We start from the raw sequence: 14431 nt of genomic DNA on the forward strand, positions 1-14431 counted from the left end.
TTTTTTCTAAGGGGGGATGTGACCACCAGTACCAGTACTCCCCCCCCACCCCGCATCCAGGCTTCCATCACCTCCCATGGGGGCAATACCGACTCCATCAACCCTGGGGGGGAAATCGCCCCCCCCGCATCGCCCCCACCTTATCAACAGCCCCCCCAACACAGATACCCTCAGACGAGCTCTCCCCCCAGATCAGAGATCAGAGGGGAGAGGTTCTGCCCCGCCAGTTCTCCCTGCTCCCCCCGGCGCCCCTGCCCCCCAGGATTCAGTGCATGGCTTTAGTAAAAGGTCTCTTCAAGTCTCTGGCGGAGCCTGGCCCCGCCCGATTATTAGCTGTCTTTGAGCAGCAATTTCTCCTCGGGGCAGCGAAAGGGCGGCCCAGCGGGCGGGGGGGCCGGGGGCCCAGAGTCCTCGCAGAAGCGGGCACAGCCCTCGGGGGTGACGTGGCGGCAGGCGCGCAGATCGATGCGGGAGAGGCGCGGGCAGCGTCGGAAGAGAGGCAGACACTGATCCGTCAGGCGGTTACACCCTGGGGGCAAGAGTAGGGGGGGATGAGACACAGGGCCTCCCCGCTCTGGGGGTGCGGGCTCCCACCCAGGGCAGGGACTGGCTGGCTTGGAGGAGTGGGGGGGTGGGACACAGGGTCTCTCCCCGCTAGGTGTGCCAGATCAAATTAAGACCATCATGGTATGGGTGTTTGTCAGACAATGGGGGCTGAGCCAGCCAGGCGCTGTGGGTCCGGAGTGAGGGGCACTGGCAGAGCTGCGGGGGCAGGGCTGAGCTGACAGGGGGCTGCAGCTTTGAGCAAGGGGCACCAGCAGGACAGGGCAAGGCTGGGCTGGGCTGGGGGGGGCGCAGATCGGAGGTGGAGCCCTGTCAGAGCTGGGGTATGAGGGGAGCCCAGGGCTGGGCTAGCAAGGGGCAGTGGGTCACAGCGAGGGGCAGTGGCAGAGCCGGGGGGGCACTGGAAGGGCAGGGCTGGGCCGGGGGGGCTGCGGGTCAGAGGAGGGCCCTGGCAAAGGCTGGTGGGAGCTGCGGGTGGGAGGAAGGGCCCGGTGATGCCGGGGGGGCAGGGCTGGGCCGGGCCGGGGGGGATGCGTGTCAGAGGAGGCCCAGCAGCGCTCACCGGAGAGGTTGATCTCGGCGAGGCTGTCCCGGAGTGGGGAGCTAGCAGCGGTCAGCAGGTGGACGGACTGGTCACCCACGTGGTTGCAGTGGCTCAGGTCCAGCTTGGTGAGCTGGGGCGTGTGGCGGACAACGAGGCGCAGCGAAGAGTCGGTGATGTCCAGCCCGGACAGACGCAGCTCAGAGACGTTCTGGAGCCGGCCCCGGCTCTCGGTCTGACCTGGGAGAGCAGAGAGGGGTCAGTTCCCCGCAGCACAGTGCCCCCCAGTGCTGCCTGGGGGCAAGCGCCCCCTGCAGAGCCCCTGCCTCCCTGCTGCGCTGCGCAGAGCCCCCTAGCACCCACCTGGCTTGGCGTCGGTGGGGGGCAGCAGCAGCTCCCGGAGGTGCGAGTCCTTGACGTCCTCAATCCAGCGCAGATCGAGCAGCCGCAGCGAGGGGAAGCTGGCCATGCTCAGCGCCGAGACAGAGCACCATGAGCAGCCCGTCAGCACCAGCTCCCGCAGGCCTATAGGGGGCAGCAGAGAGACACAGAGTAAAGGAGAGAACCCAGGCTCTTAGCCCCCCCTGTTCTAACCCACCAGGCCCCACTCCCCTCCCAGAGCAGGGAAGAGAACCCAGGAGTCCTGGCTCCCAGTACCCCTACCCTGCAGCCTGTTGATGAGCCACATGAGCTGCTTCTTGGAGATGTTGGTCCAGCTGAGGTCAAGGCTGGCCGGCTGCCGGCGGATGATCCCACTCAGCATGGACGGGGTGATGGATTTCCGGCGGCTCAGGTCGATGCGGGTCCACAGGCGCTTGTCGCAGCACCTGGGGGAGGCAGGCAGAGAGAAGATTAGAGAGCAGTTCTACTACAGTCAGTACGGTAGCAGCACCAGCATCCCATCTGTGCACTACAACAATCAATGATAACTACCAAACTGCAGCTACCACCACTAATACAATGAATACAGTAATGGCGCCAGCCCATCCCTGCTAATACAATCAATGTGGTGGTAATCCCAGCCACTGTTACCGCCTGGAATCACAGACCTAGGAGATGGGGGTTGGGGGAGACCCCAGGAGCCATCGAGTCCCACCTCCTGCTCAAAGCAGGGCCAACCCCACCTAAACCATCCCAGCCGGGCCTTAAAACCTCTAAGATGGAGATTCCCCCACTTCCCCAGGTAACCCATTCCAGTGCTTCACCATCCCCCTAATATCCAACCTACACCCCCCCCCCCCACTGCAACTGAGACCATTGCTCCTTGTTCTGTCATCTGCCACCACTGAGAACTGCCTAGCTCCATCCTCCCTGGAACCCCCTTTCAGGCAGTGAAAGGCTGCTATCAAATCCCCCCTCATTCTTCTCTTTTGCAGACTAAACAAGCCCAGTTCCCTCAGCTTCTCCCCTTAAGTCTTGTGCTCCAGCCCCCTAATCATTTTTGTTGCCCTCCGCTGGACTCTCTCCAATTTGTCCACATCCTTTCTGTAATGGGGGGGCCCAAAACTGGACACAATACTCCAGATGCGGCCTCCCCAGTGCCAAATAGAGGGGAATAATCACTTCCCTTGATCTGCTGGCAATGCTCCTACTAATGCAGCCCAATATGCTGCTAGCCAGCCTGCTTGGCAACCAGGGCACACGGCTGACTCATCTCCAGCTTTTTATCCACTGTAACCCCCAGGTCCTTTTCTGCAGAACTGCTGCCTAGCCCGTCAGTCCCCAGTCTGTAGCTGTGCCTGGGATTCTTCCTTCCTAAATGCTGGACTCTGCGCTTGTCCTTGTTGAACCTCACCAGATTTATTTTGGCCCAATCCTCCAATTTGTCTAGGTCACTCTGTATCCTAATCCTACTTTCCAGGATATCTACCACTCCCCCTTAGAGTCATCTGCGAACTTGCTGAGGGTGCAATCCACCCCATCCTCCAGATCATTAATGAAGATGTTGAACAAAACTGGCCCGAGGACCGACCCCTGGGGCACTCCACTTGGTACAGACATGGAGCCATTGATCACGACCTGTTGAACCAGACTATCCAGCCAGCTCTCTGTCCACCTTATAGTCCATTCATCCAACCCATATTTCTGTAACTTGCTGATACAAGCAACGTGGGGTAATAGCATGAGACGCCATCTCCTCCAATGCAATCCATATGGTAAAGATACCAGCCGCCACCTCCTCTAATAAAATCAATATGGTAACAGCACCAGCCAGGTGATGCCACCACCACCGCCACCTCCTCCTCTTCTCATATTCTCTATATGGTAAAACTGTATTCATTCAATAATGGTAATAGCACCAGCCCTACCTCCTCTAATACAGTCAATACGGGAGTAGCACCAGCCGCCACCTCTTCTAATACAATCAATATGGTAAAGATACCAGCTCCTACCCAATATACTTATACATAAGGCCCTGCTTAATTTGTGATGCTGCGGAAATTGCAGATCCCGCAACTAGGCTTCCACCACAATTTTGTCAGCCCCTAAAGGGCAAGGCTCCCGCTGTCAGTCCCACGCCTTAATGATTGTTATACAGTTGCAGCAAAATGTCTGATTATCAAAAAAATTCAAAGCCATCCCATAACACTTGAGTGTTTCTATCGTGCCAGCAAATTTTTCTTAAACAAACAGGTCTTCTCTGGCTTTCCCAAATCACCACAATTACTAAAGGCCCATTGTTACTTTCCTGCAATTTTCCATGGCTTGTCCGCAACTCAGCTGGAGTTGTTCAACAATCCTCCCGCGATTCAAGAAGTGCCTCACTTATACAGTCAATACGGTAAGGGGACCAGCCGTCACCATCTCTAATACAATCAGTATGGTACTAGTTTCCAGCAAAAGCTCTCATACAGTCAACATGGTACAGTAACGGCCCCGCCCTCCTTCCCAGGAGCAAAGTTCCACCTGCAGCTCCCCCGTGTGGCCACAGAGACCACTGCACCCCCTGCAGCGCCCCACGGGTTCTGCAGCCCCGCCCCCAGCCATTCCCCGGGACCTATCATCCCACACCTTGCCCATGGGACGCCCTCCTCCTGCCCCATGGGATTCCCAGCCAGCCCCCGGGACCTATCACCCCACACCCTGCCCATGGGACACCCTCCTCCTGTCCCATGGGACTCTCATCCCCCCCGGCCAGTCCCCAGAACCTACCACCTCGCATCCTGCCCATGGGATGCCCTCCTCCTGCCTCATGGGACTCACAGCCCCCCGGCCAGCCCCCAGGACCTACCACCCCACACCTTGCCAATGGGACCTCTCCACCCATCCCATTGCCCAACACCCCCATGCGGTACGTGGGGTTCCCATAGCTCACCAGCCTCCAGGGCCCCCTACTGGCACAGTGCAGAATTGCAATTCCCATCACAGCACAGTGCCCCCTAATGGTGCATGGGGTTATTGCAGCTCCCCTTGGGCCATGCATGGCACCCCCCACACACACACACCAACCCCCACATGCCGGCGCTTACCACCGGCTCCAGGTCCGACACACCCGCATGCAGACGCAGAGCTCGCGGTAGCTGAGGTGCTGGAAGACGGCCAGCCAGACGTCGCGCTGCATGACGTGGTCCGAGCCGCTGTCCAAGGGCAGCGAGTCCGGCTCGGGGCTGTCGGGGGGCGGGCGTACCACATGTCGCTCCAGCTGTAGGAGAGGTTTGGGGGGCGAGGGCACCAGGGGCCACTGAAGAAACTGAGTCCGGGCCACCATATGCAGCCCTGTCTGCCCAGCCGGTCGGCCCCCCTTGCGGCCCCCGGCTTGCTGCTTGGCCCGCTCACCCCCCCGGCTGGCGGCCCGATGATGGTTCTCCTTCTCTTGACAGTTCGCCCGCGGCCCCTTGGGCTGCTTGCCATTGCGGGCTGCCTCCGCACCCCCATTGCGGCCTTCCTCCTCCTCTTCTTCCTCCTCGTCCTCCTCGCTGGCACTGAAGCCCAGGGCGGCCAGACGCTGGGCCCGGGAAGCAGGGGAAGCGGCCCGGCTGGAGCCCCCGCCGGAGCCCTCTGAGCCCCGTGAATCCGTGTCTGAGTCCGAGTCGGAGCTGGAGCTAGAGCTGGAGCTGTTCTTGACCCGCTCCAACATCTGGCACATCTGCTTGAAGCGCTCCAACTTCTCCCGCTGGTGAGACTTGTCTGATTGGGCCAGGGGCTCCAGCGGTCCCTGAGATGCCTTACTTTTCTGGGGGGGAGGGACGGGGAATTATGGGGCACGGGGCCTTTCCCTTCTAGGGGTACTGGCTCTGATCTGGCCCCAGGGCGGGGACGGGCTGGCACGGGGGGCGGGGAACGGGACAGGGGGCATCAGCTCAGACCTGGCCCAAGAACAGAGGACTGGCTGGCACAAGGGCAGGGAATGGGATGGAGGGTTTCCCCCTGTGGGGTGCTGGCTCTGATCCGGACCCAGGGCGGGGACTGGCTGGCACAGGGGGCAGGGAATGGGACGGGGGGCCTCTCCCCTCTAGGGGGCATCAGCTCAGACCCAGCCCTAGAACAGAGGACTGGCTGGCACAGGGGCAGGGAAAGGGATGCGAGGCTCCAGCTCTGATCTAGCCTCTGTGGGGGCTCCGGTCTGGTCTCACCTCTAGGTCGCTGGGGCCAATCTGGCTCAGGTGGATGGTCGAGTGGGAGATGGACCCTTTCACCTCCAAGTCGCCGCTCCCCACGCGGCCCCAGCCGGGCAGCGGCTGCAGCTTGTTCCCATCTGACGGCTGCTCGGAGGCCTGTGGGGGCACCGAGCAGGGTGGGGCTCAGCGGGGAGGCCAGCAGCAGCCACGGCTCCTGGCTGCCAAGACTGCACCCCCTGGGGTCTGGTGGCAAGAGGCTGTCCCACCCCCCCATGTGGGGCAGCCCCCCCGATCCCAGTGGGAGGCCTAATATACCTGCCACTGACTAGCCCCAACCAGCAACTCCAGGACGAATCGGTGGATACAGAAACATCAGGGAAGGAAAAGAAACTACGGAGCATGGAGAGAAAAAGGGAATCCCAGCTCTGATCTGGCCCGAAGGTGGGGACTAGCTGGCTTGTGGGAGGGTGGGGGGGAAATGGGACACGGGGCCTTTCCCTGAGGGGGGGCAGTCTCCCCTCACCCTGGACATGGCAGCGGGCGGCTTGGACATCAGAGCCACTCACCTTCTTCAAGTGTTTTTCCCGTCCACCTTTCAACTGCAAAAAACAGAGACAAAGACACAGTCAAACAGAGTCAGGACTTCTGGGTCCTCTCCCGGCTCAGGAAGGGGAGTGGGGTCTAGTGGTTAGAGCTGGGGGGGGAGGGGGCTGGGAGCCAGGACTCCTGGGTTCTCTCCCTGGCTCTGGGAAGGGGGTTCTCTGACCTTCTTCTTGGGCCCCGTGTCGGGAGGCTGAAGCTCCTTCTCCTTCTTGCGTTTGTGGGCGCTGGCGGGGGGCTCTTCTGCGGGCGGGGGGGCCGGCGCCGGCGCCAGCTTCTTCTTGTGCTGGGCCAGCTCATCCGTCAGCTTCCACCGCACGCTGTCCTCGCCATTGTCTGCCCGCCGCTTCCCCGCCCCATCACCGCCCGAGTCCTGGGGGCCAAAGACAGGTGGGTGACCCTTCCCCAACATGGGGGCCCCTCCTCCACCAACCCACGTACCCCCCGTCGCTGCCCCCCCATTTTCCCAGCAGCTGCCCCCCCCAGATGCCTCCGGCCCATTCCACCCCACAGAAGTCCCTGCCCCTCTGCCCCCTACCCTGTCCCAGACACCCCCTGACGGTTCCCCTCCCTCTCCGTCATCCCAACACCAGCCCCACAATTCTCCCCCTCCCCACTGCAGGAAGGTTCCTATATCAGGGTGGGGAGCCCCCATATTTCAGCCCAACCCCCTCAACCTCCAGCACCGCCCCCCCATGCTGACAGAGCTGGGGGGCAGGGGTCTGTTGGCCCCTTCTTGTGGAAGCAGCACCACCTGGTAGTCAAACAGCAGCACCAGTGTGGGGGACATCCCTTTTTCCCCCCCCAGCTGGCCAGCCCCACACCCAGGCCCAGAAGCTACCTACCTTGTTGGATTTCCCTTCCCGTTTGCATTTGGGGCACTCCCAGCAGTTGGGAATCTCATTGTTAATAACAGCTTCTGCTTTCCCCATCTGGGCAGACAGACAGACAGAGACATTCAGCCACCGATCCAGACCTATACACACTGCCCATTTCCACAGCCCCATCACCAGCTGTTGGGGCTTTTACAGACCCCTCAACCGGCTGACATGGGAGCCCAGGGTCTGAGATCCTCACCCATGGTTCCCGCTCAACGTCGCAAGGCACTATGGGATACTTAGCCTGACTGAGCAGGGCTAGGAAAGAACACGGGCCAGCTCGGGTCATGGGGCTGCCAGAGATGCAACGACGCTGGGGGGAAAACAGCACACACTGATCGGAGGAGTTCAGATGTTAGCAGAGCAGCTGCTGGTAAAATAGGGAGTGTGCTCTTCACATACCAGTCGGGGAAACTGAGGCACGGAGCCAGGCAGTCCAAGGTCACACAGGGAGTTTGGGGCAGAGCTGGGGAGACAACCTAGGAGTCCTGGCTTCCAGCCCCCCTGTCTCCCTCTCTGCTGGGGGGGCTCTCCCAGGTGCCCCAGGTGGGGAGGAATGGGGATGGGCCCCAAGGGAAGAGCCCCACGGTGGCAGGGGCAGGGCGAGCTGGGTTAACCCCCTCCCGGCCGCACGGCTCACCTTGAGGCAGGCGGGATGGACGATCTCGTTGCAGATGGAGCACTCCATGAGCGACAGGTTGAACTTCTCCTCCTCCCCCTCCACTGTGTCCTCCTTCCCCGCCTCCCCACACAGCAGGCACACAGCCGTGTGGGGCAGGACTGGCTGAGGACAGCAAGGAGAGCACAAGGGCTAGCTGTGCTGCCACCCCCTCTCCCCCCCGTCACCAGGGGCCCCCCGGAGACAGAGCAAGGGCACCTGGGGCCCCTCGCCCGGACACGACCCCTCTCGGGTGGGGCACGGGGGCTGTTTATACGGGGACCCATCGCCCAGCACTGAGATGCAACCATCTCTGGGGTGGGATGAGGGAGCTGGTTATACAGGAACAACTCTCCCAGCACTGAGATGCAGCCACCTCTGGGGTGGGGCGTGGGGGCAGGTTATACAGGGACCCTCTGCCTGGTGGTGAGCTGCAGCTGCCTGTTAGTGCTAGACTGGGCTCTGGGGCCAGCGACAGGAGCCCCAGCCCTACAACACCCCCCAGCTCACCGCCGTGCATTGCCTCATCAGGCACGACTGCTTCATGCGTCCCGGGCCCCCGAACTTCTTCATGTCCTTGCAGAAGTGGCACTCGCCGCACTCGCTCCGCTGGCAGGCGTTGCACTTACGGCAGCGCGTCCGGCGCCGGCGAGATCCAGCCCCCGCCCCTTTGCTGGACGACATTGGCTACCTCCCGCTTCAGCTACTCTGTAGGCTGGGGAGGGAGAAACCAGGGAGTTAGGGGGTAGCTGGGGGTTTGTGGAGTACCGGGGAGCACTGCAGGGTATCAAAACACCTCTAGATAAGAACCAATCACTCTTTCCAGAGAGCCCAGGGAGGGGAAACTGAGAAACAGAGTCCTGCACAAGGTCCCACAGTAAGTGATGGAGTAGAACCCAGGAGTCCTGGCTCCCAGCTCTCCCTGCGCTAACCACTAGCCCCCACTCTCCTCCCAGAACTGGGGATGGAACCCAGGAGTCCTGGGGTGAACCATGCTGTCCAGGATGGCAGCCCCACACAAAGAAGCGAGGGGATGGGACAGCAACCCGCCCCAGGGAGCCAGGGGATGGAACCCAGTTGTCCGGGCCAGCAGCTGTGCCTTGCCCTGAAGAACCCAGGCTGGGGGTCTGTGGAGCGTGACCCAGGCTGGAGATGCTGAGCTGATGCCTCTGGGGCCCCTCCAACCCCCAGCTGGCATCAGATCCCCCCCAAAGGGACCGGGCGCAGGAACCAAGCGGGCACCGCCAGTCACAGGACTCCTGGGTTCTATCCCCAGGAGGGGAAAGGGGTCTGCTGGGTTAGAGCGGGATGGGGGGAGGCTGGGAATGCTGGACATTAACTGGGACCCTGGCCAGTGAAGTGCTGGGAGCTCACGGCATCTCCTCCAACCAAACAGCTCCACAGTTGAAGACGCCAGCTCCTGCCCCCGAGATGTAGCCACCTCTGGAGTGGGGCAGCTGGGGAACAGCCACGCAGCGACACCGCAGCATCCCTCTATCCCCGAAGCTCAAACCAATGGGCCCATCTAACCTGGTCTCCCGCCCACCTGGTGCTGTGACAGTCCCAGCTCCGGACATAGGGCACGTTTAGTCAGCCTCCGTACTTGACACCCAAACACAGTAGCAGGGAGTTCCACAGGTCACCATGACAAGCCAGGGCCCCTCCCCGAAACACCTTGCGCATTAAGCCAAGGCCTGCCCCCTTTCTCCCCCGTGGGTCCCGGGTCTATAAACCCAACCACATGACATCTCCTGGGCCGGCAGTGCCTGCCTGAGTCTGCAGAGAGCCTGAAACAAAAGCCCTGAGGAGAGAGACACTCTTACTCTGAAATCTACTGAAGGCGCCAGTGACCAGCACAATGAACTGCTCCACTGCCAGCCCAGACCAAAGACAATCTGAAGGAGGCCTTGCGAGGAGCCCATGCGTGTTAGGGCTGGGCCCCAGGGGGACCGAGATTGGGACCCCCATTGCACCAGGCGCTGCGTGGGCCCTGACCGAGATCAAGGCCCCCGTCGTGCCGGTGCGGCACAGATCCAGCCCCTACCAGCTCACAGTCTATCCAGACAAAGGCAGGATCATTCTCCTCCTCCTCCCCCATATCACAGATGGGGAAACTGAGGCCCAGAAAATTCAGGGACTTACTCAGGCTCCCAGAGGAGGTCTGGGCACAGCCGGGATAGAACCCAGAAATCCTGGCTCCCTCCATCCCCCTCCCCCCTTGCTCTAACCCGCTAGTCCCCAAGCCCCTGTGGAAGCCCCAATGGCTCCCAGCCGTACAGAGGTGGCCACTTAAATGGAGAGATACTGGGCAGACAGGCCAGGGCCAGATAGCCCAGCCGCGCTGCACCCCTCGGCCTGACACAGCTGTCCCGAGCCTGCCAGGAGCCCCCTCCCCCCCGACTCTCCCAAGGCCCTTAACCCCTCCCCCCCACTGTCAGCTTCCCTCGAACCCCTCCCCCCAATTCTACCTTCATCAGCAAAGAAAACATAAGAAGGAAACTGAAATCAGTGATGGGGGGAGGAGGCAAAAGCCCAGGACTGGGCTAGCAAGGGGCTGCAGGTCCGGAGTGAGGGGCGGGGGGGGAGGGGGGGGAGGGATGGAGGGGAAGGGTTAGGCTTGCTGGGGGCTGTGGGTCGGGAGTGAGGAGCACGAGTGGTGAAGGCGGGCAGGGCTGGGCTAGCAGGGGGCTGCGGGTCGGGAGTGAGTTTCCCCAGCACTCCCCCCGCCCCAGTATTTTTCAATCCCTAAAGCCGTCCCCCGCCCCCCCCCCCCCCGCAGTGTTGCATCTGCCCCCCCCCCCCCAAGTCCCCTCCCGCCCCCGCACGCAGCCTCCGATCCCGCCCTCCCCGGGGCCGGGTCCCAGGGACACCTCCCGGGCAACCCCCCCGCTCCACCTACCTGGCCAGCCGGCCCCCCAGGCTCGCGGCTGGGCCCCATCCCTCGGCTGCGGCTGGGGGCTGGGCCGTTTCCGATCCCATCGGCCGGGGCCCCCCCGCCTCCTCTCCGGGCCCCCGGCGGCGGGATCGGGGCCAACCCCCCCCCCGCACCCCCCAGGAGGGGTGACACGAGCCAGCTGCACACACAACCCAGGGGCTTCCCCACCGGCAATTGCTTCCCCGGGAAATCGGGCAGGGAAAGTTTGGTTCCTGGGTCACCCCCGCTCTCACCACCCCCCCATCCCGCAGCCCCCCTACATTTCCCACGGGCCCCTCCTCTTTCACCCAGACCCCCCCCCCATCTGCCGCCAGCCCCTTCCCCCAATGCAACCAGCAGGAGAGGGGAGGGGGCCAGAATAATCTGGCAACAACAAAGGGGACTGGCAGGACGGGGGAGGGGGTGGGAGCTGGCTCCCGGTGCCCCCTCGTGTTTGGGGAACTGAGGGAGGGTCCCCCCAAATTCCCACAGCCCCGTGCCCCCCCCCCCATCTCCGGCGCCCCAATGCTTTTAGGGCTCTCCCCCCTGCCGTGGGTGCCGGGCCTGCGTGTGGAGGTAGCTCGGCCTGCCCCCTTCCCGCCCCGAATCTCTGCACCCCGCAGCCCCGGGGAGCCCCCCGAAAGGTGGCCGGGCTCCGGGGGGCGGAGCGGAGGGTCGAGGGCCCGGGGAAGGAAACGAGATCTCAGCGCAGGCAAAGAAACTTACCGGGAATCCCGGCTGCCACCGGCGGCCTCGCAGGGAGAGCCGGTTTACAGGCACCTACCCACCCATCCCTAGGGTGGCTCTGCTTTTGGGGGGGTGGGGCCCCCCCAGAGACCCACGGGGGGGCCACTCACCTGCTGGATAGCCATGGAGCTGCGTGGGATCCAGCGTGGGCGGCGGGGGTCACCGTCTCTTCCATGGGGTGGGGGTGGGAAACTGCAACCAACCAAGACTTTTGTCTCCTTCGTCCCTACAGCGGGGGGAGGGGGTGGGGGGGCTTGGAGACGACTTCTCAGGTGCGATGTGGGGGACCCCCCTCGCCTCAACCTGACCCCCACCCCCCCAGTCCCAGCTGGGCCACCCCTTTACCCTTCACTGCTCCCTTGTCCTTGGAAGAGGAAGGGGATGGGGGGCTGATTTCAAAGGCACCCCTCTCCCTAGACACTCCCCAGCCCTATCTCCCACCCGCTAGGGGCACCCCCAACTCCTCAGCTGCCCAGCCCCACCCAGATAGGGACCAAGGCCCCCTCCTTCCAACCCCCCAATAGAGACCAGCCCCTCTCTTCCCACACCTCCCCAAAGTAGGGGCAGGGCCCCCCTCTTTGCAACCCCGCAAAGACGGATCAGGCCCCCTGCTCTTTCCAGGCCCCCTCCCCCCAGACCCGCCCCGGCTGCCCCCCAACAAATAAGGGGGCTAACCTCCCCCTTTTAGGGGGCTTTGCCCTTTCCTAGGCTGCCTCCCCCCACTCGGGGGGGTGTCCTATGGGCTCCTCCAATTGAATAGGGGGAGGCCAGCCCCCCTGCGTCCCCCTAACTTAGGGGGTCTAGCCTCACGGGGGGGGTCAAGAGCTTCCCCAAGCCCCCCCACATATGGGGGCGGGGCCTACACTGTCTTCCTCGTTTTCCCCTCCCCCCACTAGGGCTGCCTCGTGGGGGGGAGGGGCTGCCCCAGCCCCCGTAAAAATGCAGAGGGGGAGGGGTGCAGCTCCTGGGACGGGGGGGGGCTGGGCCCCGAGGCTGCGCTGCTCTGCTGTTGCTGCTGCTGCTGCTGCCCCCTCCCGCAGCCTGGCTCAGCCCCCTCCTCCTCCTCCCCCTCCCGCCCTGCAAACACACAAAACCCATCATGGCGGCCCCGAGCCAGCCCAGGCCCGCGCGCTGCCTCATGGAAGACGTAGTTCTCCTAGTCGCCAGGCCTCGTTTGTTCCTATGGGAGGGGGGGGATGTTTGGACTACAAATGTCATGGCTGCACATGGAGGCTGGGCCCGCGCAACGCCTCATGGGAGGTGTAGTTGCCCACCCCACCTCCGAGCATCGTTTACTTCTATAGGCAAGGGGGGGAATGTTTGGACTACAAGTGTCATGGCGGCGCAGGGAAGCTGGCTGGGCCCTCGCTCTGCCTCATGGGAGATGTAGTTCCCCACCGCCCTGGCTAGAACCCAGGAGCTAGGCTGGGTGACCTGGTGTCCTGATTGTATAGGGACAGTCCCGGTATTCAGGGCTTTGTTTTATACAGGTTCCTATGACTCCCCACCCCCTCCCGATTTTTCACACTTGCCATCTGATCACCCGTGAGCCAGGGCTCCCAGTTCTTCCCGCTGCAGCCCCCCAGATCCCATCTCCCCTCCCAGACAGACAGGCAGACCAGCCAATCATGGCGTCTCATTGGGGCTTAACCCTTTCTTCTCCAGACAATCCCTTGCAGGGCCGGATTAATCCTAGAAGCAGACTGTGCTGCCCCCCACGGGAGCTGGTAGGTCCAACAAAGGAGCTCTGACATTCACTTTCCCCCTGGCCTTTGCACCAAGCCAAACTTCTGCTGCCCTCCTTCAACACAGAGGTACTAGCCAGGGACTAAGTTAGTCCACAATTTCTTCTGCGTCACCAGCCCTAATCACATGGAACTCATGACTGAAGCCTCTGAAAATCGCCAGCTTGGTGTGGCAAATCATGAGATTTATTAACCAAACAAATAACATTTCCGGTGCTTTCTAGTTGCCTTCTTGGTTTAGTGCCAATAGACGGGGTGGTGTCTTTGGGCTTTCCTCCAGCAACACTGACTAAATGATCATTATTTTACATTTTTAAAGGCAGGTGGAGTTTGTCACATGTCTCCCGAAGCTTGAGGTTTGTTCGGGGACAGGGTGGCACAATTGGCAATTCCTGATCTGCTCCTGGGTCAAAATCGTGCAAAGATAACTTTAGCCCTGACCTGAAGCATCCCTCCAAAGCAAGTGCTAATGCAGCAAAAGTCCTTTGACACTTTACTGACAGCGCCAATTCTTCCTAGGAGTGCATGGCTTTCAAAAGCAATAGAAAAACCTTCTGATCCAATCCAGAGCGACCCACTGTCAAGGCCAGATTCTGAGTTCCGTGACCCAGGGGTAAATCCGGAGCAAGCCCACCAAAAGCAGTGGAATCCGATCACCCTGATTTGAAGTCAATGGAGTGACTCCGAATCTATCCCAGATTAACTCCCGTTCAGAAACTGGCCTTCCTGGTGCACTAACCAGACAATAATAACCCAGGTAAGGCTGAAACTCAGATGGACGAGGGGATTCCTATAATTAAAACCAGAGGCAGGGATGGGCGTGGGTCAGATTCCACAGGGCGGGCTTCAAAGAAGTCCTTTAGTCGAGAAGTACAATTCTACTCCCAGTTGCAGCACTGGAGTCTGTCTGGAATGCCAGGGGGGAGCGCCCCCTACTGGGCCCTGCCTCCTCCCTGCAGCACAGCGCCCCCTATGAGTCTCCCCTGCAGCACAGCGCCCCCTACTGTGCCCCCCGCTCCCTGCAGCCCAGTGCCCCCAATGATCCTCCTCCCCCCCCCCCGTGCAGCCCAGCGCCCCCTAGCGCCGCACTGGGGCACTGGACCAGCCCAGGAAGTGAAGGGTTAATGCGAGCGATCACTGGGAAAGCCTAGACAGGGCGAAGCTGGTACATTATGGGGGGAATAAAATAGGAAAGGACCTTCCGCTTCCTCCCCTTCCCCCCCCC

At 61.9% G+C, this 14431-nt stretch overlaps 1 protein-coding gene across 1 annotated transcript; it reads right to left on the reverse strand.

The window, feature by feature from the left end:
* Positions 1-211: 211 nt before the first annotated feature.
* On the reverse strand, positions 212-11888 carry FBXL19 (F-box and leucine rich repeat protein 19). The gene is made up of 12 exons (XM_067535240.1): positions 11572-11888; positions 8311-8515; positions 7783-7926; positions 7110-7196; positions 6431-6637; positions 6231-6263; positions 5680-5820; positions 4576-5279; positions 1769-1932; positions 1469-1630; positions 1127-1345; positions 212-529 (listed from the first exon to the last, which is right to left on the reverse strand). The coding sequence occupies exons 2-12, from the start codon at positions 8482-8484 to the stop codon at positions 330-332; spliced, it is 2235 nt and encodes a 744-aa protein (XP_067391341.1). The 5' UTR covers positions 8485-8515; positions 11572-11888; the 3' UTR covers positions 212-329.
* Between the last annotated feature and the right edge of the window lie 2543 nt (positions 11889-14431).

This window comes from Emydura macquarii, unplaced genomic scaffold (genome assembly GCF_026122565.2).
Source record: "Emydura macquarii macquarii isolate MOO-44397 ecotype Brisbane River unplaced genomic scaffold, CSIRO-AGI_Emac_v2 contig_3485, whole genome shotgun sequence".
NCBI classification, from domain to species: Eukaryota; Metazoa; Chordata; order Testudines; family Chelidae; genus Emydura; species Emydura macquarii.